Genomic DNA, 26,957 nt, shown 5'->3' with positions numbered 1-26,957 from the left:
AAGAATAATGGGTTCTAATCATATACTGTTGCACAACTCGAATAATTATGATGCTTTAATTAAATGTTTGGAAACAAAAGATACTAGGACCTTACATACAGATTTTGCTACACAAATCATTGAATCATATCCGCATGATATTATTTTACTGGGGAAAAAATGAATTTCTAAAACCCATTAATCCAGCTGCCAAAAACAAAGTAGTTACTCCATTTGCTTTGGCACAGGGTGAATATGACAAGCACACAGTACTACACTAGAGCCTTTTCTCAGGACCAGCAGATACTCCAGGTGTTATAAAGACCTTCAGTGATTTCCATTGTTAGTTATATGAAATCAATGGATGCATATAGCCTACGTACCCTGGAGTATAACTTAGTTGGATATACTGCCTTTTATGAATAAAGTGATAGGACCACACTACCCACCAATACAGTGGTTCCTCTGGTTAAGAACTGAATTCATTCTGGAGGTCTGTTCTTAACCTGAAACTGTTCTTAACTTGAGGTACCACTTTAGCTAATGGGGCCTCCCGCTGCCGCCGCGACGCCGGAGCACAATTTCTGTTCTCATCCTGAAGCAAAGTTCTTAACCCGAGGTACTATTTCTGGGTTAGCAGAGTCTGTAACCTGAAGCGTTTGTAACCTGAGGTACCACTTACAGATAGGTAGCCGTGTTGGTCTGCCATAGTCAGAACAAAATAAAAAAATTCCTTCCAGTAGCACCTTAAAGACCAACTAAGTTAGTTCTTGGTATGAGCTTTCGTGTGCATGCACACTTCTTTGGAAATCAGTATTTTGACTGATTTCACAGAATGAACAAAATGGAATGAAAATAATTCATGGAGACAAAAATAAAAATTGCTTCAGTTTCCAATTAAGTAGGTTGTTGTAATGCAAACAGAAATTGTGGTTGGTCTCGGCTATGGCTGGGTGGGGAAACTTCCTCCCAATAGAGTGATTCCCTGTCTCCCCATACCTGACTGGCTACTTGGATAGGTAGGTGGGGCCATGAACTCTGGTTATCAGCTTTTTCCTTTGCACTCAAGCTGAACTGCAAAGGAAGATGTCAGCCTATCCAAGCAAGGCTTGAAGTTATTGCCAATCAGCTGATTGGTGGTAACTTTAAACCTGCTTGGATCAGCTGCACTCCGGAGTGCCTGACTGTAAATTCTTGGAATTTAGCCAGTTGAATTAGGACTTGAAGTCACTGCTGAGTGACACTGACTTGAAGCCCACCTTTGGCAGGGATAACCTCCATTCCAGAGTTCCTAATTTAAAAGGCACTGCACACAATACACAGTTGCCAAGAAACAATAAACTCTTATAGTTGTTCCTTTGTAGACTTGTCTTTACCACTCTTGACACCTGATGGAAACAAGCCAGATTCAGAAATCATGAAGTTGTCTTGCTTGCTGCTCTAGAAGAGAAGATTTTTTTCTGGCTAAAGTGGTCTATAACAATGCCACAACACAAATTTCAATATGCAATATCCCTACAGTGTTACAGAGTAAAACATAAGAGATAGTGGTACTAGTAAGTACCATTTTTGGAAGGCCAACTTTGACAGGTGGGTGGGACAACCCACTGAGTAGGATTTAACACAGAATGCTGTCAAGCCCATCAGCTGACATTAATAGTAATGTTAGATGATTGAGAGGTGGGTGTGAGCCAGATTGCTTCCCTTGATAGGCCAAGATTGGCCTGTGAGCTGAGGCTCCCCATTCCGTCTCAAAGACTAGAACAACTATTAATGACACAAGCTCCTGTGGACTAGAGTCCATTTCTTCAGATGAATGAAGTGTTATCGTAAACTGATTGATGTTTTCATTTTTTAATATGGTATGTATTTTTCTGTTTTATATTGTAACCTACCCACCCCGTAATCCTCGGGTGAAGGGCAGTATAGGAATTGTACTAATAACAATAACTGCCTATAATTAGCGTAAGGTACTGTAGGGTACTTTAGGCTGAGAAACATGAGACTGTCTCAAGGATACCCATTGAGGCATGAGCTTCAAGTCCAATATTCTAATCGTGGCTGGGCCAAATGTCATTAGTTTTGCTTCTCACCTTAAAAGTAGCAATTTCCTTTCATTTTACATGTAACTGTGTGCGAGATTTCATTTATGACTTTTGTTTTCTCTCTTTGCTGCTATTTCAAAAATTAATGTTTTGAATATTAATATTTTTGCATTTGTTGATCTGAGTTTGTCCTACCTATAAAACATTTGCTCCAAAGGTTTCTATTAAAAATCACACATTTTTAAAAATGACAATTTTTGGCATGAGGACAAATGTTTAAAATTATCTTTAATACAGTATTGATAATGTTAGCTGTGAAGAGTAACTGAGTAATGCTGCACATATCTACTCAGAGGCTAGTTCCATTAAGTTCAAGGGTGCGAATGTGTGTTAATCCCACATACGAGTGGAGGAGTAACATTCTGTAGAATTGGAATTTGCGGGTTCTGATTTAAGACAGCGTCTCAAGCCATTATATTACAGCTCCAACCTGATGAATAGGGATTTCCCATTATTTTACAGTTATTTTTTTATTGTTATTGTTTTGCTACCACAAACAGTGAGTGATACCAAATCCCATTCAAAGTATCTTACAGCATCTTGAGACAAGGGAAGAAATGACACTAGAAGCGTCTCTTCTAACAGAAATAATTATTAGTGTTACTAGTGTGTTATTGCAAAGAAACATAAATTAATGTTTTTATTTGTGCAGAGTTATTTGGAAAAATAATTTTAAATATGGTTTATGGTTTTTTTATTTACCAGGAATTTTAGATCATAATAGATCCCACAAGCGCAATAAAAGTACATTTCATTCTGTTTCTAGATTTATTAGCTGTGCCTAAGCATCCGTATGCTGCTATGGAAAACTGGGGACTAAGTGTTTTTGTGGAGCAGAGGATACTTCTGGATCCAAGCATTTCTTCCATATCATACTTACTTGATGTCACTATGGTCATTGTGCATGAGCTATGCCATCAGGTAGGAGACAAACCTTATCACTTGTGAGCATGCTACTTAAAACTGTTGTTGTCGTTGTTTAAGTCAAAGCATTTTCCATGTTGGCTGTTCTCTCAGGAAAACTCAGTTACACAGAAGGGAAACACATCAATTATGGACATTACTATGATAAACAGACAGACATTAAGTATAATAAACACTATAATGATAAGCATAAGAAGTTCACCAACATTCAAGAAATGGGAACCTGATCAATATTGTAAAATTTCCTTCCCTTTGGTGTGATTTGTAATAGACTTTTGTCTTTCTATAGTTAAGCATAGTGATGTTCTCAGGAAGTGATTAATTATAGCACCATAACTGTTTCAAGCCGAGTTCCATGTTCTTGTCAAAACTTGCAGTGACTGAAATAAATGTCATAGTCACTCTTACTCACTTACATAAACTTGGGAAGCGGTTTTTTCTTTATGTTTCTGCAATGGTTCTCTGTATATGAATGATGAATATCATACTTCTGTGTTTATTGTGATTCTTAAATATACTGAAAAATATCACAGTTAACCCTTTACATTGATTTCACATTCTTCCCTCTGTATCGTCTTTCTTTAATCTAAATATAACATTTTAGTAACATAAGATGAGTGCAAAAGTTAGACATGGTGTAGAGGGAACAGAAACTTCATTTCTCTCTCTTGAAACAAAGTTAATATTTGATTCTAAATGTAATTCATTCACCTTACAAACAACCCTTTCACAAATAAAGGAAATGTCCAACATTTTCCCACAATAGCACTTAAATAGCACAGGAATAAAGGCTGGAATGGAGTTGTGCCAACCCTGTGAGAGAATGCAGTTTCCCCAAGGGCTGCTGTAATACCATTAGGGCATTTCTTCCCAGTTCATTAGCAGCACACCAGGCAAGGGAGGTGAGATGCTACCACTATGCAGACCTAGCCAAGTAAGTCTTGTTTAATAGGAAAGGGAGAGTTGGAGATCAGGCTGACTTGAGTCAGTTTGGCTTTGGAGAAATAGCATGGCTTTATTTTTTTGAACCAATGTGATATAACCCAAGAGGAGAGAGTAACTCATCTCTGGTTGTCACTAGAAAGAAATTGGAAAGCAAGGCTATTGTGCTGGAGAGGAAATGTGATACCTCAATATTCTGCATTTAAGGCACGGAGTCTTGTCAGGGAAACGTATCCTAGTTAAGACCTTTCTCAAAGCCCAAAATCGCATCCATTGCCGATCTCATACCAGAAATAACCAGCCATTGTAGCATACAAATAATATCTCAAACTCACAGAGGAAATTGAATAATGTAGTGTGATGAATAAAATATTGAACTAATTGCAGATCACGAGCAGGGAATGCCATAGGAACTGGTTAGATGTTGTATTGAGTATGCAATGGTAGATACCCTCTCACATGGAGATGTGATTTGGTGGAGCGCTAAATAATCTAGAGAACAGTGTACTTTGTGGTGGTCACTGATAAAAGGCCTGCTATTATTGATACAATATTTGATCCTCCAGAAGTGCTTCTCATCTCTGGTTAGTCAATACTTTTATACCTGCTAATTTTTAATTATTATGGATCTATCAGAAGTGCAGCATATATTTCTTAGTAACCAGACAGCCAAGGGGAAATCTCTTCTGTATGGATGTAATGAACTGACAGAGTTTTCCTCACCTCTGATTAACTGTAATAAGTGGATTATCCCCTCATCCGTTTTAGTTAATCTCTTCCTTCAGAAAACATCACTTGATAAGATCCATTCAAACTAAAAAGTGAGAATATTCAAATAAAAGTTCTAGAAGCTGTTCAATGTTTCTTAACTACAAATGCTAAATTGGTAGAATATATTTTGTTCAAAATGCATCACACTGTTTCCTATTCTTACAATTTTGTTTCCATTAGGTCATGCGTTTCAAATTTAGTACTCTTATTAAAAACTGAGATTGAACATCTGTGAAGTAGGCACCTGTGAAATATAAGGAGTTATTTGCTAGTTGAAAACATTTCCAGAAGAGTTGGTTATATACTCAGCATAGCTATTCATCTAATAATAGTATTTTTTTCCTTTGATTAATTTAGAATGGCTTGGATCCAAACTTCCTTCTCACTGGTGTAAAGTGAGATGGAGGGAGTCAACTTTTGCTGATTTCCTCCTGCAGTTCCTCATATACCTTGAAATGTGTTCTGCAGGCTTCTCTATAACATTGTGGAGGGATAGAGAAAGCAGGGAATTGGTGAAAATGGTATTCTTGCCCCGGCCACCAGTGGGACCAGTCCATTGGATCAAAAGCCTTCTACGGGCAGAAGGATCTCTTGGTTTGGATCCAACCCAACTTATTTAACATCATCAACAATTTGTGCATAGAGCACTGATTATATGATTCTGTGACATGAGATCATGAAGTATCCTTCTGTCTCATTTTGATAGTCTTACAGAATTTCTAAGGTGTACTGTTATAGGGCTCCGGACTGATTACTTGCAAAATATATTCTATCTAGGACTCTGATTTGGTTAATCATGTGGATTTAATCTGTTAATTGATTAAAAGTGCATAGATTTGCATATGAATGAATAGTTCTTTGGAATGGGTATCATTTATTTTTAGATGATGCAGATGTATTTCATGATGTACAATAACTCAAAAGAGACATTCCCTCCCAATTGTAAGTGTACGAGAAGTGTCTCTTTTTAAAGAAAAAAACATGTTACCTATGCATTTTTAAGGACTCATATTAAAATCAATATTTTTAAATAAACAATCTAATTAATCAAGAACACTTAGATTTGCTATGTTTCATATGGTAAAATAAAAATGATAATCAAACAATAAAAAATTGCAGTAGCTTATCTTGTATTAAATGCTGGGACAGCTATCCATCCTTAGTCACCTGACATTCTAACCATTACACTACACTGGCTGTCATATGATTTTAATGTTACTAAACATTTGTAACTAGGTTTACAAGTGAATAATTTGCTCACAACCTGAAAAGGTGAGAGAACAACAAACATGAGTTTTAAAAATATGGTTTGCTTGTTTCAAAAATTTGAATATGACCACTCTACCATTGTTTGACAATGAAATGCATCCCTAACTAATTATAGGATGAGAGCACTAAGCACTGTTCTCATTTGACACTGATCTTCAGCTCCTTCGACATGTTTTGCTTGAAGCTAACTACAATGAGATAAAAGGTTCAGCAATATTTTATGGGTTCACTTCGTTGGAAGTTGTTTCCATTAGAGGCAGTTTAAATGATCAGTGGCGATAGTAGCATACGGTTATCATGAGAAAGTCAGTGCTGTTGCAAATGCGAAATACATATCTGAATCTTAAAAAAAAAATAATGAAAATGAAAATTAGAAGCAATCCTGTTGCCCTTCGGTGGGTTGCTGAGGGACCATAAGAAGTTGCAGGCCTCCTACACAGTAGGGAAAGAAAGATGTTCAATTCTGAAGGCCTACCTGCTGTAATGGTAGATGCCTTTTCTGCTTTTGTTTTTCCAGTGGTGCTCTGCCTGTTGTGAGGCCAGAAACAGGGTGCTTTGTCAACATGTTACAGGAGCCTAAGCACCCTTGTTCTCCCAGCACCCTCCCAAAACAGACCTGATTTTCACTAGTCATGGTAAATTCCTTTCCATTGGAATCATTAGAAGGAGTGGGGGGAGTTTTTCAAAAAACAAAACAACGTGGAGATGTGTGTGTTTGTGTGTGTTTATATTTTGGTGTGCTTCACCTTCTCCTTCAGTTGTTTCATTTTTGATATTTCAGAACTTTTTACTTGGTAGCTTTCATGCCTATAAAAGCTGTTTGGAGTGAGTCACAGAGACAGCAGTCCGAAGCAATTCCAAGGAAACAGTACAGCAAGGCTCATGATAGAGAGAAGGGATAGCCTAGAAATGATCACACCAGGAACTTTTCAGTGGCTGGAGATTAAATAGCCCACTCTCCAGTTAGTGGAGGTGGAGCAATTTTAATTACACATAAGTAATTACATTAAATAATAAATCACCTGGGAGCGCCTGTTAATTGGACTACATTTGCAAGCCCTTGAAACAAGCATAGATGGTTTACTATTCTGAAAATTCAAGAGGTTCTTTTGATACTTGGGTAGGCAAGATATTTCTGACCTTCTGTTATAGTTAGTGAAAGTCAGGAACCACGCTGGAAGAAAAAAGCAAATTTTCTCTGCCCTACTTTCTGGTGCCAAAGACCACCTTGCAAAGCATGACGTAGCTTTTTCATTTCTTTCCAGTATTGCAAGAGTTTCTGGTGCAGTACTTATTGAAACCTTAAAGGAGGCTTAGTAGCAAATGTTTAGGATGCAGTTATCTTACAAGCCACCTTTTTCTGCTTTTAGGTGAAACCTATATGAATCCCTTATTAAAATCTTTTGAAACAATTAAGGAAAAGGTATAAGAAGTCACCACTGAGAAATGCAGTAACTTTTCATCAACTACCTTTGGAACTTTACTTGTTGCATAAATAGAATGTGAACAAGTGATATTTTAAAACCATAGTTTTGTGCATTTCTTTTAGTGGTTTGGTGACCTTGTGACTCCAGTATGGTGGGAAGATGTGTGGCTAAAAGAAGGCTTTGCTCACTATTTTGAATTTGTTGGAACTGACTACCTGTATCCAGGCTGGAATCTGGTAAGCTGGTACTTTTTTCTGTACTTTGCACATCACTTTGTTTTCTTGTTGTTTTGCTCATGAAAAGGAAGCTAGCATAATGGTAGAACTTACGTTTGCATACAGACGATCCCAAGTCCAATCAAGTGGACATCCCATGAAGGTGAATGATGGAGGAAAGCAAGTCCTTATTCATGCAACACATAGTTAAACGATGGAACAAGCTCCCACTAGAGGCAGTCGTGGCTATCTATGCTTGGATGGCTTTTAAAAAAAGGATTAGACAAATCATGGAGAAGAAAGCTATCCATGGCTACTAGCCAGGATGGCTCTGCCCTGCCTGCTGCTCAGTTGGAGGCTGCAATGCTTCTGTTTCTCTGTGGCTGGAAGCCACAGCAGGAGAGAGTGCTCTTCTCAGATCCTACTTCTTGTTCAGCCACTGTGAGAACAGGATGCTGGAATAGATGGACCAATGGCTTGTCCTTAGCAGACTCTTCTTGTGTTCAATCCTTTGTAGTTCAAAGGATATTAAGTAGTGAGGCCGGCAAATACGTTTTCCGGAGGTCTTGTAGACTCACTGTAAGTCGCAACATGGACAGTGGGCTAAATGTTCCAGCCTTCTGATTTAAGTATGAGACGGCTTCATATATTTGCAGCATGCTGCCAGAGCACTGGAGAGAAGAAGCCAAATGGTATGTGCAACCATCAGATATTCACTAAAGCAAAGTCAGTAGGTGTGAAATCAGTTGACAGGGTTCCAGCAGTGCAATATTCCATTCGCTACAAAAGAAATAAGGTCAAGTTAGTCATCAGCTGCATCAAGAGTCCATCACCCTTCGTGGGAGTTTCTTCCACTTTTGAACAACTCTTGGGGCAACCCAGCGAGATAAGTGGGGTACAAATCATAGTTATCATTACTATTATTACTATCAAAAAGTTCTTCCTGATGTTTAGTCGGGATCTCCTTTCTTGTAATGTGAAGCCATTGGTTAGGGTCCATGCTAAGTTAAGTAACTGTTGCCTCTGCATCCAAGAGCATAAATGGTAATTACAGAGCAACATTTTATATGATTCTTAACACTATTACATTTAACTTCCCATAATAATATAAATGGGCTCCTTAAAGCCTTGTGATTCTCAGAGTGCCAAGTGATTCTATTTCCAGAATAGCAGCAGTGTTTGAAAAAAAATATTGTGTCACCTTAAAGACTAACAAATTTGGCTTATGTCACAGCTGATTTGAGTTTATTTAATATATAACATTTGTCATATGGTAATAAGATGTTTTTTGTAGTACTTCCCTTGGGAAAACATTGTTTGTACTGTTCTTGTAAGAATATTTGTGCACAGGTATTACAGCTTAATATTTTTTGTTAAAATGTGATTTATTATTTTTTGACAGATTTATCCTTTTATTTTTTTTAGTTTAAAAATTCACTATGAAAAATGCAGAGTAACCCTTTATCAAAGCTGCCATCTGTTTTTCAAATGTAAATTTTTTTGATTCACCTAAGCACTCATTATAATATTTATTATTCTTAAAGATTTTCCTTTCAAAAACACATCTTGAATTACAATAAAGTCATTCTAATTATAAATGCAATGGAATCTAGCAGCTCTTGTTGATTTTACCATAGTAAAATGTCATAGATTACATTGGTCATATTCTGGATTTTATCTTTGCTGTACCAGAGTCAATTGTTCTGCTCATAATCACTTTAACAAAAACAGAATAAGTTTGCCTTAGAAGCTGTCTTGCAAAGTAAGCATATTTGAAAATGGCTATTAAATGATTTTGATATTCATTGCTAAGTAAATTATGTTCCCCTCATCTTGAGCTCTAATCTAACAGGCCAATGCAGGAGAAAGAGAAAACTTGCTCAGTGTCCAGATGGGTTCGAGCAAGGTGTGTTAATGAAAATGAGAATATGTGGTATTCAGATTAAAATGGGCATGAGGCAGAATTATGTGCTTAACAAGTAAACAAGAAATTGTCACTGAAAATAGAAATAAACATAACATTAATAGATAAAATTATTATGAGTAGGTATAATTGAAATTTGTATTCTGATGGCCCAAGAAGATGGTGACACTAAATGTTGGATACTTTGTGGTGAACAGAATAATTCTGAAGTTGGAGATTGCACCTCAAAAAGGGTATTGTTAAAAAAAAAAGTTTCAGAAAAGGGCAATCAAAAAGATCCAAGGGTAAAATTAAATAAAATGGCGGAAATTAAATCTCAAGATTTAAAACGTTTGGGCTAAACGATTGCTGAAAAGCCCAAAAATCTCTCTCGATACATATGCTTCAGGCCTTCAGCAAATGTTTCAATCAAATCAACACTTGCACACCCATAGGCAGACAATGTCCAGTAAGAATATTTTATTTAATAGCAGAAAATAAACAAATAAACCAACCACAGCCTTTCACAGCAAAGCATGCAAACTCAGGAGGATGAAGGAATACAATGTAATCCAGCAAATTTTGGCTGAAAAAAAAAAGTGAATTCCCTATTTTAAGACTTGTTCAACTCAGTTTCCAGGTCTTAATGGATAAGAGTTCCCTAGCTCTGAAGCCTATCATCTTTCAGATACAAGCAAAGCTGAAGTCACAGATCCTCATAGGGTGACCAGAGATCCTGTACCTGTAACAGTTGTGCAGAACTTGTGTGTGACAAGTTACTTCTGTTGAAATTCTCTTTTCTGCACAACTATTAAAGATGCAGGAGCCCTGGCCCCCTTTTCACCAGGCCACCCGAAAACAACATCTCTCATTGCCTCCTATTTGTGAAATATTATATTGATTTACACACCTTTGTCTTCAGGTTTATTGTAATTCATCTTCTGCCCTCAGGTCTTATATGCTTCCTTCTACCTTGGTTCTTATTTTCAGCAGTTCAGTTGAAACTAAACTTTCAGTTCCTTTCAGCTCCTTTCTCACAGAAGCTAATTTTATTTTAGGTTTCATACATTTCCATTTGGCAGCCTGCTGATTCACAGTATCACTTTCCTTGCAAAACATTTTCTAACATATTTCTAGATGTAGAAAACTGCATCCAGATCTCTCTATCTGTTACTGTGATTTCCTTTAAAATATCCCCATCATCATCATTATTATTATTTTGAAGGATGAAGGGTATCCTTAGATATCGATTGAGATATTTCAGGCACTGCTAGATGATTTCTGTTAATGTTTTCATGGAAGAGAAATATTATCAATATTAACCCGAATGATTCAGCTGTGTAGAAGTGATGTGTGAACAGAATGCACAGTCCTGTGGTAACATTTTTCTTCTTGTGGTTTAACCAGTATTCCAACGTTTGCAATTCTTAACCCTCCAGAACTTGCAGCTATAGGTGTATATTTTCCTTAACCACAGATGGTTGATCTTCTAAAGTAGCATCTCCTTTGTTGGAGAGTAGGAAGAAATTATTTGTTATGATCCCACATATCAGTTTTTATGGGATATGTGTAACATTTCAGGAAACTGCTTTGATACATGGTAGTTCAAAATTCAAGCCACGGTTTCTAACAATAGATAATGGGACCTCTTTGTTCTAAAGTCTGAGAAATTATATATGAAGTATCCTCATTCTTTCAATCATGTTTTTCTTTAAAAAAACCAAATTTTGATAATACAGAATATGGATTGAGCTATATGCATATCCAGAAATTGTCAACAGCTTCCAATGGTTCCTACTTTTGAGTAGGTGGAGTTGACACACTCTCTGTCCTTGAATGTCTATATTAGTAGAACGGGGGTGGGGGGTGGGGGAGAGACTATGACAAAAGCCATTGCTGGTGAGTGATTTTCCTTTTCATCCATAAAATACAGAGTGTCAAATGCTTTAGCAGTCACTACCTCACTCAGCGCTGAGAAAGCATTTCACAGGGCTGAATGGCCTTCTCCCTTTCATTCACTTTATAAAAGTTTGGCTTTGCTGATAACTTTATTGGATGAGTCAAGGCAGAGTACATCAGTGATGGCAGTCACACTGAATTTTTCTCTTTCCCTGTTGGAGAAAGCTACTCTGTCTTTTTCCATATCTGTCTTCCTTTAAAAGAAAAAAAGAGAGAGAGTAATGCTCATAGTTTCTGGAGATATGTGTTTTAATCAAACACCTCTATCACATATCTGCAGGAACTGTGAGCATAATATTTTTTCTTAAAGGGAGACAAATATGAGAGAGACAGAGCAGCTGCATGGAGGAAGGAGAATTCAGTGTGACTGCCATCGCTGATATACTCTGTCTTGACTCATCCAATAAAATTGCTAGCAAAGCCAAACTTTTAATCAAAGATTAAGCGCAGAGCTCCAGTAGTCATGCAACTATCCTTCATCTTTCCTTAAGTGATCCACAGTGATCCATCACAGTATAGTACGCCATGGTCTAGATGATTCTGTCATTTCTTCTGGAAACTGAAACTAGCTTAATACTGAAATATCTGCATATCATTTTCCTTTTATGAAACCTGTGCTTAAGCTGGCTTGTTTAAGCATAAAAATAAATATTAATGGAAAATCATTAAACTAAAGTTCATTAAACTAAATACTCAGAGTATCTCAAAGTGCACAGCTCAAGATCCTGATGAATGGTCTCAATTGCTGATTTCCTCCATGGGCAGGATTAAAATAAAGAAGAAGGCGGCTGTGATTAGACTTGTGCATATCTTTGACTTAAATTGCCTGCTAAAACATTTATCTTCTTCAGTAAAATGTTCTGATACTTTCTGAGACTCGCAAGACAGATCAGGAAGGAAGTATTAAAAGTTCTGGAAGTAGACTTAAGACATCGAAAGTCTTGGTTTATTTCATTATTATTTTTGCATATTCTATTGGAGCTGCAGTCTGCTTGATCCTTCTAGACCAGCACACATATCATGCTGTCTCAGCATGGAGTGAAACATGACTTCATTTTCTCACTTTCCTTTCAAAAATACTTTCATCTCTCTCTCTCCTTGGTTAAGGGCTTCAAATAATCTAAAAACGAAGCTTTTAATTAATACCACATGGAATTTGACATCTTCCAGTAATCATGCACTGAAATAAGCCTCTAGTGTTATTTTTCTGTTGCATTCCTTGAAAGAAAGCTTTCTGTGTTGAACCAGAGACGAAATTCATTTGCAGCTGAATATGACAAGAAACATATAAGCAAGCTTAGAACCAAAACAGAGGCTAGCTTACAGTTCTTAAGGTCAGTCACCTTGTCCACATGATCCAATAAGCCAAACCATGTCTTATTGAGAACTCACAAAGAAACATTGGGTATGGCTGATGGTTATCAAGGAGAGAGCTTAAACATGGATCCTGCTTCGGACAACACAGGGGTCAGCAAACTTTTTCAGCAGGGGGCCAGTCCACTGTCCCTCAGACCTTTTGGGGGGCCAGACTATATTTTGGAGGAAAAAAATGAATGAATTCCTATGCCCCACAAATAACCCAGAGATGCATTTTAACTAAAAGGACACATTCTACTCATGTAAAAACACCAGGCAGGCCCCACAAATAACCCAGAGATGCATTTTACATAAAAGGACACATTCTACTCATGTAAAAACACCAGGCAGGCCCCACAAATAACCCAGAGATGCATTTTACATAAAAGGACACATTCTACTCATGTAAAAACACGCTGATTCCCAGACCCTCCGCGGGCCAGATTTAGATGGTGATTGGGCTGGATTCGGCCTCCAGGCCTTCGTTTGCCTACCCATGCACTAAGCCATTTGTGCTGTAGCAGTAAAAATGACCAGGGATCAGCAAAGCAGCTGCAGGCCCCTTACCGGAGGCTACATACTTGTATAGACCACTAAACCATAGTTCAGCATACCATTTTGTGCAAACCAGACCATTATCTTTGCACCTGTGAAAGTTTTTTTAAGAAAAGAATCCTGGAAGTTACTTTCCAATTATGAATATTTATTCTAAAAAGACACTTCTTGTTGTTTTGCCCCTTTTACGCCTTGATTTTTGAGGGGCTGCGTTTTCTTTATGCTTGTGAGGCATGATGGATGCTGAGTTGCTTAGAAGGACCCTCCTCTCTGCCCAGTCTGTGTTGGGGAGGAACTGGGACACTGACAAAATGGATTATAGTACAGTGGTCCCTCGGGTTAAGAACTTAATTCGTTCCGGAGGTCCGTTCTTAACCTGAAACTGTTCTTAACCTGAAGCACCACTTTAGCTAATGGGGCCTCCCGCTGCCATCATGCCGCCGGAGCCCGATTTCTGTTCTCATCCTGAAGCAAAGTTCTTAACCAGAGGTACTGTTTCTGGGTTAGCAGAGTCTGTAACCTGAAGCGTCTGTAACCCGAGGTACCACTGTATAGAATCACCAAAGAAGGGTGGGGAAATAAAAAAAAAGGCATTTAAACGTGTGGGGAGAAGCCCAGTGCAATGGAAGCAACATGCGCACAGCATTGCCCTCTCCTTTGGAATGAATGGGGAAACTCAGGTGTGATGTGATGGACAGCTTCATGTGGACACTGGAGCATCTTTGAGATACTTTTAGAATGGGTTTTCTTTAGTGTATCTTGGAATAGTAAATAAAAGACCCCCAAGACACAGAGTCAAGAGCCTGTAACAATCCCAGATGCCAGTCCTAACACAAAAGTATCGATGAACACAAATTTGGCACCAGAAATGGCAATATTTAGAAACAAGTAAAATAACATTTCAACTCAGCAGCACTCTCTGTACTTGACTTTAAAGTGGTCATCCTTGAACAGAGGAATTTCAGTGGAAGGAAAGAGAACCACAATGAATCAGAATTTGTTAGGGAAATTAAGTATTAATACCTGTGGGCATGAATTGAGGTTATAGATTTATCACACTCCTATGTGTTAATTAGTTACCATTTCCAGGATGTTTCATGGTATGAAACCTTGTGCCATAATGCCGCAAGACTTGTTATTGTTCTAGGTTGGGATGAATGAGTTTGGGAAAGGAATGTGAGCCTTAGATGGCAGAAGGTGCAGCTTACAAAAACATTGGATGAACAACAGAGATGGAAATCATTTCAACCTGAGATGTTACAGTTTATATACACCACTCTTCCCTTTTTGCTTTGTCTGCTCTATAAAATTATAGGGAGCTATATTTTGTAAATATTTGTATAATAGTAAACTGCTGTGAGTCGCCCAGAATGTTAAAGAGTGTCCATAGTCCTGGGATAAACCTGGCATGTCTTAGTTCTAATAGTGGCCCACTTCACCAAAATGGCTTGGGATGTTAATATCTGCCTTATGTTTTATAAGAAAATAATATATAAATATATTAAATAACCACACCCATTTTTCAGGAAGACTAGCTCAAATATTATGAGCATCAATGAGTTTTTAAATAGCTATGAGGATGGAGGAAGAAAGCTAAAAGTTGCTGTTGCAAATAAGGAATCTTAGAATACATAGGTCAGGCATGGATGGGCTAACTCGGCCCTCCAGATGTTTTGGAACTACAACTCCCATCATCCCTGACCACTGGTCCTGTTGGCTAGGGAGTTGACATAGGCAGTCCCCACTGTTTCAGTCGTTTTCTGCGCTGAACATTACAGGCAGAAAATTCCTGGGTTTTAATTTTAATTAAAAGTGGAGAAGATTCTACTTTCGCTCTCATAGGCATAAAATATATAAAGAAATTCAGACAGCATATATAACCCTTTCCTATTCCTCTGCCTAATAAAACATATTTTAGAAATGCTAAAGCATTTTGCTAGGGATATGATTTAGAGAATGGAATGACCTTATTAAGTGTTATTCACACAGGTCTCTTAATCTGTGAACCATATGAATGCCTATACCAGAACAAAGAGGTTCTGTTAACATTCAGGCCTTTGATCTCTTATGTACACTAATTATCAGTTATGACTTACATTGTGCTGTTCCTTTTGTTCTCTTGTTGGATGCAATTCACTTTCTCTCCCACACTTAAATTCTTTTGTCCTGCTATCTCATATTATGTTTGGGAAACTTTTTTTTTTAAAAAAAATGTGGCTGGTTCAAGTATAGCATCATTGTCATGCTAACTACCTTAAGCTTTTGTTTATGTCTCAATAAGTATTATAAAATTCATACAGTGACTGCTAAATTACATTATCTTTATCGTGGTAGATAGGTATATACAATTCCCTGAAGCTGGGGTAGGGAGGCGAGGAGAAGGAACAGATCATTTCCAGTGAATCAGGCACAGTAATTGAATGAACTTTATGTTGGGAATCTTTTCATATATATTTTCCCTTTATTCCATTTAACAATTATAAACAAACATTGTCACTCTTTTCTGCCAATCTTATGTCCACAGTTATTTAACTGCTGCTGTTTTGTTTTCTATTATATAGGTCTGTATACTGTAAATTACTGTGTCCTCCCCCCCCCCAAAAAAAAACTCCCAGGAACAAGCATGTGCAAAATTTATTTGTTCTCATTAGCTTTCCCAAAATCTATGATAAAATTGGTAGCTGTCTAAAAATAAACTACAGTTGCCCAAACATTGATCTCAAGTTAGGTCCATTTATTTCAGGCGGTCTATGCTGAGTAAAACTTAGTTGATACCTAAATTTAAAAAATCCTTCCAGTAGCACCTTAGAGACCAACTACGTTTGTTATTGGTATGAGCTTTCGTGTGCATGCACACTTCTTCAGATACAGTTCTTCAGATACAGTTGATACCTGTGAGACTGCTCTCCAATATTTACAGTGTCTGATCAATGGACCACTGGTGGGAAATCATAAGGTATCAAATAGTGGTCCCTTTTCACTTATTAAGAGGATGGTTTGGCCTGGTTGGAATAACATTCTAAGCTGAACCTTGACCGCATGAACATGCTGGGTCAGGAGAGGAACCAGTAGGTGCTGATCCTTTTCCAGCTGTGCAGTGCTGAGTTAAACCAAGGTTAGCTTTCCCTTCACATGCTTGTGTGGCCTTGCTAAGCCAAGGCTTTGCTAATTATGTCGTGAGAGCTGGGCCATTGTGGAAAAGGCACCAACATCCTAGAAATGGAATGGGTTCTTCTGAATTGAGTAATTTCATGATTTTTGCTTTCCTTCATGAGTGAAATCTGATAATCTTTACTCCCAGGTTGGCTTACACACCAGTCTTTTTAGGGCCTATAAGCCAATAGAAACTGAAAAACAACATTAATATTTATTCTTGCTTTCAAAATACCTGATTTTAATGTTGCAAGGCACGTCCAGGAAATCCAGCTTCAAAATCCATCTCTACCAACCTTTCAATAGTTTTCAAGGTAGATTTTGAGGACATATATATTCAGCATAGGTAAATTAAACAATCTCTTCCTAAATACACTTATTCGCTTCCTTCTACATTTAAATTTAATATTGCTATTAATAGCTCCATCCTCTTTGAGGATAACCTATTTTGATATTCTTAAAGGAGCAAGTAACTTGTTCAAATATTCTGCAGTCAAGGCAAGTAACAAGCTGTTGCACATTTATTCCAAGTCCAATCTGATGTGCCTAGTTTCTAAACCCCATGTGTGTGTTCAATGGTTAGATCTAGTTTTTCAGTAGTTTAAATATGTAATAATATCTTCCATGTACTTTAATGCATTTTCACATAAAAGTTGACTTCCAGATGGAGCAGGAGTGGAACAGCTTTTCAGCTGATTCACAATATAATTTAAATTAGCTCACTGATAGCCATAACATTTCCATATGTAGAATTACATGAATTGTTATTTCATCTGTCTGTTATATATCTTTACAAAAATGCAAAACACCCAGAAAAGTGATATATCAGTAGGTCGATGTCAGTGCAAAAATGTGTGCAGTGTAGATAAACGTGAAACCATAATTTCATGACAACGTACAAAGTAAGACCAGTCAGTACGTTTAACCCATATATGTATGATTTGAAAACCGGGGATAAGGCAGCTCATGAACACCAAAAAGGAAGTACAACACTAGAAAGCATGCTTTCTGCAAAGCATTTTATTCTCTGAAGTTCCTGAAAGTGTTGCATAGAACGAGCCATGCTCATGACTGTTTCTGAGAATAACTGCGCACCCATCAGAGGTGAACGCCATTTGCGGCCCTGCATACACCACCCCCGATCTTCTGGGTGACATGCTGGGTTACCAGCTCACCTACCTTCCCGGCACCGCAGAGCGCTGGGGGTTCCCGCCAAACCCCTATTCAAATAAGCCAATCTGCGGTGCTGCTGGGGGTGTGGCCACAGGAGCAGACCAAGAGTGAGAAGGCTTCACTCAGGTCTGCTCACTCGGTTTAAATAGAGGGCGGAGATTCATTGCTCTTGGTCCATCACCTGGAGGGGCGGGGGTTTCCACATAGGCATGCAAGGAGTGCACCACCTCTTATTCTCCATGGTGTGTGTTGTTGTTGGTGGTGTTTTGCACTGGCTGCTGCTATTTGTGCTTAGAAATAGATAAACGTCTAGCATGCAGTTATTATGGCGCTGCATTTCATAATATTCCTTTCCTTCAAAGGGCTTTGGATACCGTGCTGCAAATGTGGAGATCCTGTTTGAGCAACTGTTTCACTGTTCCTTCTCCAGATGAGCTGCCAGCTAATAAATCCACATAATATCAGAATGCATAAAGGAATGTGTGAAACTGCTATCTTCACAGTTTCAGATTTTTATCTGTGCAACTACAAATCTCTGTGTAATTGCAAATGTACGAGTGTGTTTTGTTGTATTTCAGGAGAAGCAGAGGTTCCTGACAGATGTTTTACATGAAGTAATGCTGCTTGATGGCCTGGCTAGTTCACACCCGGTTTCACAGGAAGTGCAGCAAGCCACAGACATTGACAGAGTGTTTGACTGGATCGCGTATAAAAAGGTGGGAGCAGAACAAAACTCATGTTTGTTGGATTTCGGGGGTATTTATAATCTCACATACTATTATTTCCATAGCTTGGAGTTACTGCGCTTTAATTGCATGGTTATGTAGGCTTTTGATTCTTCCACAGCAAGGAAAAGGCTATATTTGGCAAAGTCTGTTCATTATTCTCCCTTATAACCAGCTCCAAAAGTAGAGGCAATCGGTCCACTGCCCATTTTAAAAACCTGATTTTGTGTCAGGCTGGCCATGTGTCCTGAATCAACTACAGATATAAAATTCTGTAGATATAAAATTCACATGGCAATTTGCAGAAGTTGATTTATAAATTGCATTTAAAAATGTGTTTTAAAAATGTAATCAGTTTATTAGTTTAATATCCTGCCTTTCTCCCAGTGCAGCACCTAAGGCAGTTCATAGCATAAATTACAACAGATACAACTAAAAGCACAAATAAATGCATTTTTTTAAAAAAAGAAATAAGTCATCATATTTAAAACAGCACTGAGAACACTTTAAACCTTTTTAAAAGTGTGCGTGCGCATAGTCCAACACCCATCCTAAGAATAAGATCGAGTGGCATTAGCCAGTTAGTGGCCAAAGGCTTCAAAGGAATATTTGAAACCAGACTGCAGAATATTAAATGCCTTTTCACATTAACTATAGTATATTTTTACTTAAATAATCGGTAACATCCAGTGATAGCATCCTAAAAATATCTAATTTTCAACGTGAAATAGAAATGCATTTATTAATGCTATTTTAAAACAAAACAAAACACAAGGAACAAAACACTCCTGGAACATGGATGAGTGCAGTTATGAAGGATAGATTGTGGTATATTTTTACCCATGTGTGATGTTTGCAGAACACCCTCTCCTTTTCTCTGGGAACTCAAACTCAATCAGAACCAGGACAGAATATTATTATGGATATGTGCCCAAGTAAAGTTTCCTTTTGGCATTTTTCCAGACTCAAATTCTCTCTAGCTGTCATATCTGGAAATTCTGTCTGATTCATATCTGAGATCAGGGAGCTTTCCATCTGCGTGGTGTTGATTACTTCTTTGAGTCATCTGGTGTGACTTGCTCTGCTCTTTCTCCAAAGATGTTTGTGAAATTTCCCCCTAACCACTTTTACTCCTTTCACAGAAGCTGCACTGTCAGGCAGTATTTCTTGGGCTGATTCATCCTCCTAGCCTCTAGAGTATCATAAATTCTCTTGATATCCTAGCAGGTCAGCCAATGAGGAGGTTGAACTCCCCCACAGATAATAGGAATATTTTGGTTTATAACAGTTAAATTAGTTTGTCTTTAAATAACAAAAAGTCCTACATTTTTGTTTCTATCTTTAATTTTCTTCTATTCATATTCATTTCTCAACCAAACACTAAGATAGAGTTTGCCTATGTTTTCTTAAGTATAGTGCCTATCAGGAATGTTACTGTTAATAGATTCATTCAACATTCTGAACAAAACAGTGCTTTAGAGGTATTACCTTGATGCACTCTGGAAAGAAACCTGACACACACTGGGACGCAAGCCTGGGCAGTGTGTATGGAAGTCCTGGGCTGCCCAGCCAACAAGACCCCACTCTTGCCCTTGCTGATGTGGTCCAAAGGAAAACAGAGCAAAACATTTGGCACCAGCTTGGCTGCAGGAGTTGCCAGAAGGAAGCTTATAAGACACCATCCAACCGCCTTAGGGACTCCACTCCAGATTTGTGTTGGTTATCCCTCAGCCTTTTCTTCTCTCAAAGATGTCCTACAAGGCAGTGGGTATGGATTGTTCTTCAGTGTATATTCCTGAAGCCTTTCTCATGAATGGGTATAGCTGCAAGACAGTGGATCAGAGTTTCACTTCTACTAGATGGGCTATCTTGGCAGGTTGATGAAACCCATCTGGCCCTCATTTCCCTCTACAGCAAATGCAGAAATCACCTTCTTGACCATTGCACCCATGATTGGTTTTGTCTGTTCAATCTGCCAGATCCTGGTTTTGCATGTAGGGGATAAGACAAGTCTTTAATTTACTGAGGGTTTGAGAACCATTGGCTACCCTCACCTGGTTTAGGTGGTGCTGTGGTCTAAACCACTGAGCCTCTTGGGCTTACTGATCAGAAGGTCGGCGGTTTGAATCCCTGCGATGGTGTGAGCTCCTGTTGCTCTGTCCCCGCTCCTGCCAACCTAGCAGTTCGAAAGCATACCAGTATGAGTAGATAAATAGAAACTGCTGCAGTGGGAAGGTAAACAGTGTTTCTGTGCGCTCTGGCTTCCATCACGGTGTTCTGTTGCTCCAGAAGTGGTTTAGTCATGCTGGCCACAAGACCCGGAAAGCTATCTGTGGACATACGCCAGCTCACTCAGCCTGAAACGAGATGAGCACTGCACCCCCATAGTCTCCTTTACCTGGACTTAACTTTTACCTTACCTTTACCTTAGTTGACCAGTTGAAGCTGCTTCCTAGGGTATGGCCACTGACACACGCTAACAGCTTCTAGGAGCCACAGATGAATGCTGAGTGCTGGGTGGGGACCAATAATGGATGAACTACCCCAGAAGTTGCACAATGTGTTCCCCACCAGAGATACTGCTCATCCCTTGACATCCCATACAATGCATGCTGTTTAAATATCTATCAAGCTAAATGTACTTGTCATTTCCACTTTCTGTCCTCCATGTCTACCATGTATAGAAGCTCTCCGGGAGGATTTTAACTTAGGTTCAGAAGCAGACTGAAACAGATAACCTGGAACTAGGAAACAGTTTTTCCATCTGGATGATTTTTAATTCTTTCGTTGAATCCATTAAAAAGAGCACCATGTACTAGTAGTTCATAAATTAGCAACTGCAGTTTTCCCCTCTCAAATCGACTTGTGTTTAAAGAAAGCTATAAAGGTAAAGGGACCCTTGACCATTAGGTCCAGTCATGACTGACTCTGGGGTTGCGGCGCTCATCTCACTTTATTGGCTGAGGGAGCCGGCGTACAGCTTCCGAGTCATGTGGCCAGCATGACTAAGCCACTTCTGGCGAACCATCGGTACCTATTTATCTACTTGCACTTTGACGTACTTTTGAGAGGTACCTATTTATCTACTTGCACTTTGACGTGCTTTCGAACTGCTAGGTTGGCAGGAGCAGGGACCAAGCAACGGGAGCTCACCCCGTTGCGGGGATTCGAACCGCCGACCTTCTGATCGGCAAGTCCTAGGCTCTGTGGTTTAATCCACAGCGTCAGCCACCCGCATCCAAAGAAAGCTATCATAGATGTCAAATAATAAGTTATAATAAATAAATCTCTTTTTTCTTCTATTTTCATTTTTTCATTTTCCTTTCTCGGGGCTGGCTTCAAGCTTTCCTGTACTTCATCGTTGTCTTCTTTTCCAGCTTCTTATTTGACTGTCTATGGAAGAGCTATGCCTAACCCCCAAAACTTTCCAGCCAGACCTACCCCCAAGCTAATCACACTTTACTTTGCCAGCTTTTATTTGCCTATAACGATGATCCAAGAAATAAACATAGAATATTTCTATCACCATCCCAACGTTGCCCCCCCACCCCGACAAATGTAAAAAGATTGACTCCTAATGTACTGACAACTGTAAAATTCCTTGGGGATGGATATGTTTCTATGGCGATAGACTATGATTCTTGGTGGGGAGCCAACTATAGGTAGGCAACAGGTAAACATTGTACCCCTAGATCTCAGAGGTAACTGCCAATTGTTTGACCTCCTACAATTAACCATAAAAAACATTGTGTCCCTGGATTGCAAAGGTAACTGCTGGCCTTTTGACCTCCTGCAGGTAACTGTATAAACATCATATCCCTGGACCTCAGAGGTAGCTGCCAACCTATTGACCTACTGTAGTTAATCATATAAATCTAGCTGACCTTTTCAAACATTCCCATTTATAATTCTGTGTGCATTCTGACCAATCTTTCTTTCAAGATTTCCCTGATTCTACCCCCAAATTGATTTTAGCTGTACAAGCTAATCTTCAGAAAGGGACATTCAATGGAGTTAACATCATCACAACTGTGCTGCAACTTTGGGGCACTGCTTCAGTCCACAACTATCTATGTAGCATGCAACTTGCATAGGGGGCAGCCAGAAGCCTGCAACTATTGACCTTAGACCTAATGGACAACTATTTCTGCTCATACTACTGCTTTATAAAGACAGAATGTTAACGCCACATTTTGTCCCCTCTTGGCAATTCATAAGGATGTTCCCCAATCTTCTTTTAACAACATCAGATTTTAAGTCTCTTTCATTTATTATTTGTCTCTGTAGGCAGGTTCAAACTACTTGGAATACATTTTCCTCTTATTGTGAAAATGCTCAAACCATACTTTGCTACTATGATTCCATTACAATGAGCATTTTTGTTGTAAATTAGTGCATTTGGGACGCTATTTCAGTGTACAGAGCTAGTTTAATATCCAAAATAAGTTAATGAAGCAGTGGAAGTTGTGATAAGCATTTAAGTACTATTTTTGTTCAGTATTGTACTTGAACTTCAGTGATGGCTCATCTGTGTAAATAATTTCATCAACCTCCTGTGTTTGCCCATCCTTGAAGATTTTCTCATAAGGATGCTTAATGAAAAAATATATTGTGCTTTTGTCCTTGTCAGTGGTGTCAGAACACATAAGAGAGGCCCTGGTGGAGGGGCTAAATGGAACTGCTGATATAAATGAAGTCCCAGCAACATTTTGTCTGAACAACTAAGCAGGCTGCGCTATGTTTTTATATTTACAATGAATGGTTGGGGAGGATATTTTCAAGTCCATTTGAAGGACATGTTTGTTTATGTTTATTTCCTGTTGAATCTCATTTTCTTTTACACGCTCTTATAAAAATACTAGAAAAGCACTGACTTCTAATAGTCTCTAAAGCACAAACCTAGGCTTCATATATTTTAAAAGAGTTATCAGTGGTAGAATACATCAGTGGAGTTTTTTCATCCCTAAGTTGACAGGATGGCCATACTATGAAGATGCTGGATAGTTTTCTTTTGAGAAGGGGAAGTACATTTTTTGCAGTCCACCCACATGAAAAGCTTGGAGGAGTCAGAAAATGCAGAGATGCAGTCCCCTTTGTGTTGAGCCTACTGCAACACTGTTGGAAATGTGGGGAGAGTAACATGGATCGCAGGAGGAAACTCCATTATATGCCTTCCAAGCTTCACCAACAATATGGCAGCATTATTGATTTCATTCCATTTATGAGGCACTTCCTATAAAATACCCCAAAATGTTTTAACAATAAAACCAGCAGCAAGTAAAACAATTTATATAAAACAATTTCAAATGTAATACAGGTATAGATTTTGGGGGGGGAATCATCACCCTTGGAGCTCTAGTTTAGAAAAAGATTGTGGGCATACAAAGGTATCCATATTTTCTGCTTCTCCTATTTCTTTTTCTTTGCTTTCATTGTCATGATAAACATATGGAAAATGCTCTCTGGATCCTAAGTTTTAAAAGCTTGTCCGCAATTGTTCTCTGAGATCTTCTGACCATTTAGAGCTCAAGAGTGTTCAATTTAGTTTGTTAGTTTGGGAGATATTGATGTTTTGAGCAAGAAATGTAGCAGCAATTCTCTGAACTCTTATTTTGTGGTACCTTCAGTATTTATTTTTTATCATCGATATAAAAAGAACATGCTTTGCAATTTTTAGCTTTTTATTCTAATGTCTGGGTTGGGCTCATAATTTTAATACCTACACTGTATTAGTATGCCATCCTCATACCCCAACCAACCTCCATACCATCTCATATTATTCTTAACAGGAAGAAACTATTAACAATTTAGACAAAATCAAGAAATCACTCAGTATGTGAAGTAGCTATGTATTACCAAGAGCATTCACAGATAAAGAACTGCATAATAGTAGTTAATATTTATGCTGTACTCCCCTTAAGTATTCACAGAGCTACATATCCTTGCTCAGTATTCTTATCTCTAGAATATCCCAGTGTAATTCTCTCATTATTTTTGGAGACTGGAGTTTAGTGGAATCCCTAAGGCTACCCAGTGAGCTTTAAAACTAAACTGAGATTTGAACTGAGAACACCTCTTGCTCATAGCTTGTGTTCTTAACAACTGTACTCCGCCAGGACAGTGCATTTTTTTTAGTAATATGATTGATAAATATAAAGTATAAAGTTGTTCCCTCAAGATACACTGTCAGTTTGTATTCATGATGCTTCCCCATCTGATCATTTTCCTCAAAGATTTATTCTATCTTTAGTATGTCTATATCCATCCGAGTTTCAGTACTGTAAAGTGTACCAGGAGGCAGAGCTGCGTTTTCTCATTCTCTGTCAGATAGATTTCTTTACATTTTCTCAGATAAATCGTAGAGCAGACCCTTAACTATTTCGGCAAAGCATCTTCTTTCCTCCTGTAAAATATTGCTGGAGTTCTCGGTGACATCACCATCCATTTCAGAAGGAGCATGCAGATATTTCATGATCTATAAGTATCCTCCACTGAGCTGATGCAGCCTTCCTTGTAGGTAAACCTCAAGCATATATAGAAGAACTTCTGATGTGTAATTACCATTATAAATGACCCTTTCTCCCAGAGAAATATTGCATTGGCTGTTGCCAGCACTCACAAAACATACTAGGCAATACCTGCATGACTCGTGTGGTATGTGGTCTGCAGGTATACCTGTGGTTTACTGGGATAAATCTACAGGTTCAGTGTAACTGTGTGTGGAACAGTCACAACAAAGCAATGGAGAGTCCTTTCTCATTTATTATGGAAAAATTAAGTCGTCACCTGCAAAGTTAATTAATTTTCTAATTGAGTAAACCATTGGTTGTCTCAGCCATAATCAAGCAAGGAAGCAACATGGTAGGCAAATCTTAAAGTCTATTTTTTCCTGCAAAATGCAGTTCGGTGTTGCTTATTGTAATATTTGCTTTTTGAAAAAGCTGAAGTAGAAACTGCCTGGTGATTCACAGATATATTTAGGTCTGTTCTAAATTTATTGTTTAGAGCTTTGGCCCCAGAGCACAAAGTTTTTGCCCTACGTAGTAAAAAATAAAAATGGCTTACAAAATGAAGTAAAGTTATAGAATACAAACAAATTTATTAACCAATTAATCTTAATAAAATATTAAATAATAACTATTAAACAATAAATATTAGAGTGGGGGGAAGGTACCATCTGCCTTGAAGGAGGCAATGGTGTGCCCCTTCCTTAAGAAGACCTCCTAGGACCCAGAAGTGTTAAACAACTATCATCAAGTATTTCCTTTTTTGGCAAGGTGGGGCTGCCTCTGGATATGGTTCAGAAACTTCTGCTGGTGCAGAATTCAGTAGCCAGGTTGCTCACTGGAGCAATATAGTTTGAACATATAACGCCAATCTTGACCCAACTGCACTGGCTTCCAGTTGGTGTCTGCTGGTTTTGACTTGTAAAGCCTTAAGCAGCTCAGGACTGCAATTCTTCAAGAATCACCTCTTCCCATATGAATGGATCCAGACCCTGTGATCATTATCTGAGGCTCTTTTTAATGTGTCTCCTCCGCGAGAGGTCTGGAGGGGTCTTTTCTGCAGTCTGTGGAATGCTCTTGCCTGGGAGGCTTGCCTGGCCCCTTCATTACATATCTCGGCGAAAACATTCCTCTTCTTCCATGCCTTTGGGCAATTAAACAATCGATGGCCTTTGGAACTTTTATGTGTGTGCGGGGGGGGGTGAGGGTTATTATTTTTGTTTGTTATTATGCTAAGTATGTTTGTGTTATATTGTAAACTGCTCTGTGATCTTCAGTTGAAGGACAGTATCAAAACCAAATAAATACATAAATACATAAATCTATATTTGTTTTGCAGGAAGTCCCACTGAGTTCATTGGGGTCTAATTCTGGGTACTTGTGTTTAGGATTTCAGCTTTAACCTGCCATCATTTTAAAAAGCAAAACAAAAAACAAAAATACCCAAAACCCCGCTTATATACACTACAGGGAAATCATATTGATTTCACTGAAACTTCCTTTATCTTTAGGATTTGGAAATTTATCAAAGCACATTTGATGACGCTCATGAAGGTGCTTCAAATCTAATTTATTTATTTTATGAAAGATTTTTCAAATGTCATTTTAAGAACTGAGTTTGACATGCTTTGTTCTCAAACTTTAATTCATGCTGTGAATTTCCTAATGAGCTAAATTTCATACTGGCATCCAGCTGTGTCTGTCTAGTGTCAACAAAATAATTGTTCAGTAAAAGTGACTTGGATATTGCTTGTTGGCTGCTATTCAAATGACAGAAATGTGCAGATTCTTGTGTGAGTGCTTTGCAACCTGTTGTCGTCTTTTTGTTTAAATGGATTTGAGATCACAGGGTGGTCTGAGTTTCTGAAAAATGAATGGTGATTAATTATTTCAGAAATGTTTTTAGTGAAATGAAAGAAGATTCACAACCTGCATGGGCCTGCTCTCATTCCTATTGTTTGTGAGTTATAAAATTACTTTGTTCTCCTAGAAGGA

The 26,957-nt window shown here is 38.3% G+C and overlaps 1 protein-coding gene across 2 annotated transcripts in view; it reads left to right on the top strand.

Moving 5' to 3' along the window:
- The window catches only part of TRHDE (thyrotropin releasing hormone degrading enzyme), a 201,101-nt gene that overhangs the window by 92,187 nt on the left and 81,957 nt on the right, over nucleotides 1–26,957 (top strand). Inside the window, exons 4-6 of one of the 2 annotated variants that reach the window (XM_079993790.1) lie at nucleotides 2,851–3,005; nucleotides 7,540–7,653; nucleotides 18,310–18,447. In XM_079993790.1, the coding sequence (XP_079849916.1) occupies nucleotides 2,851–3,005; nucleotides 7,540–7,653; nucleotides 18,310–18,447 (407 nt within the window). The remainder of the gene's footprint in view (nucleotides 1–2,850; nucleotides 3,006–7,539; nucleotides 7,654–18,309; nucleotides 18,448–26,957) is intronic. The other variant, XM_079993791.1, reaches the window with a different exon arrangement.

The sequence above is a fragment of the Podarcis cretensis genome (assembly GCF_951804945.1).
Source record: "Podarcis cretensis genome assembly, chromosome: 10".
Taxonomy (NCBI): domain Eukaryota; kingdom Metazoa; phylum Chordata; class Lepidosauria; order Squamata; family Lacertidae; genus Podarcis; species Podarcis cretensis.
This window is presented reverse-complemented; position numbering and strand designations above follow the sequence as displayed.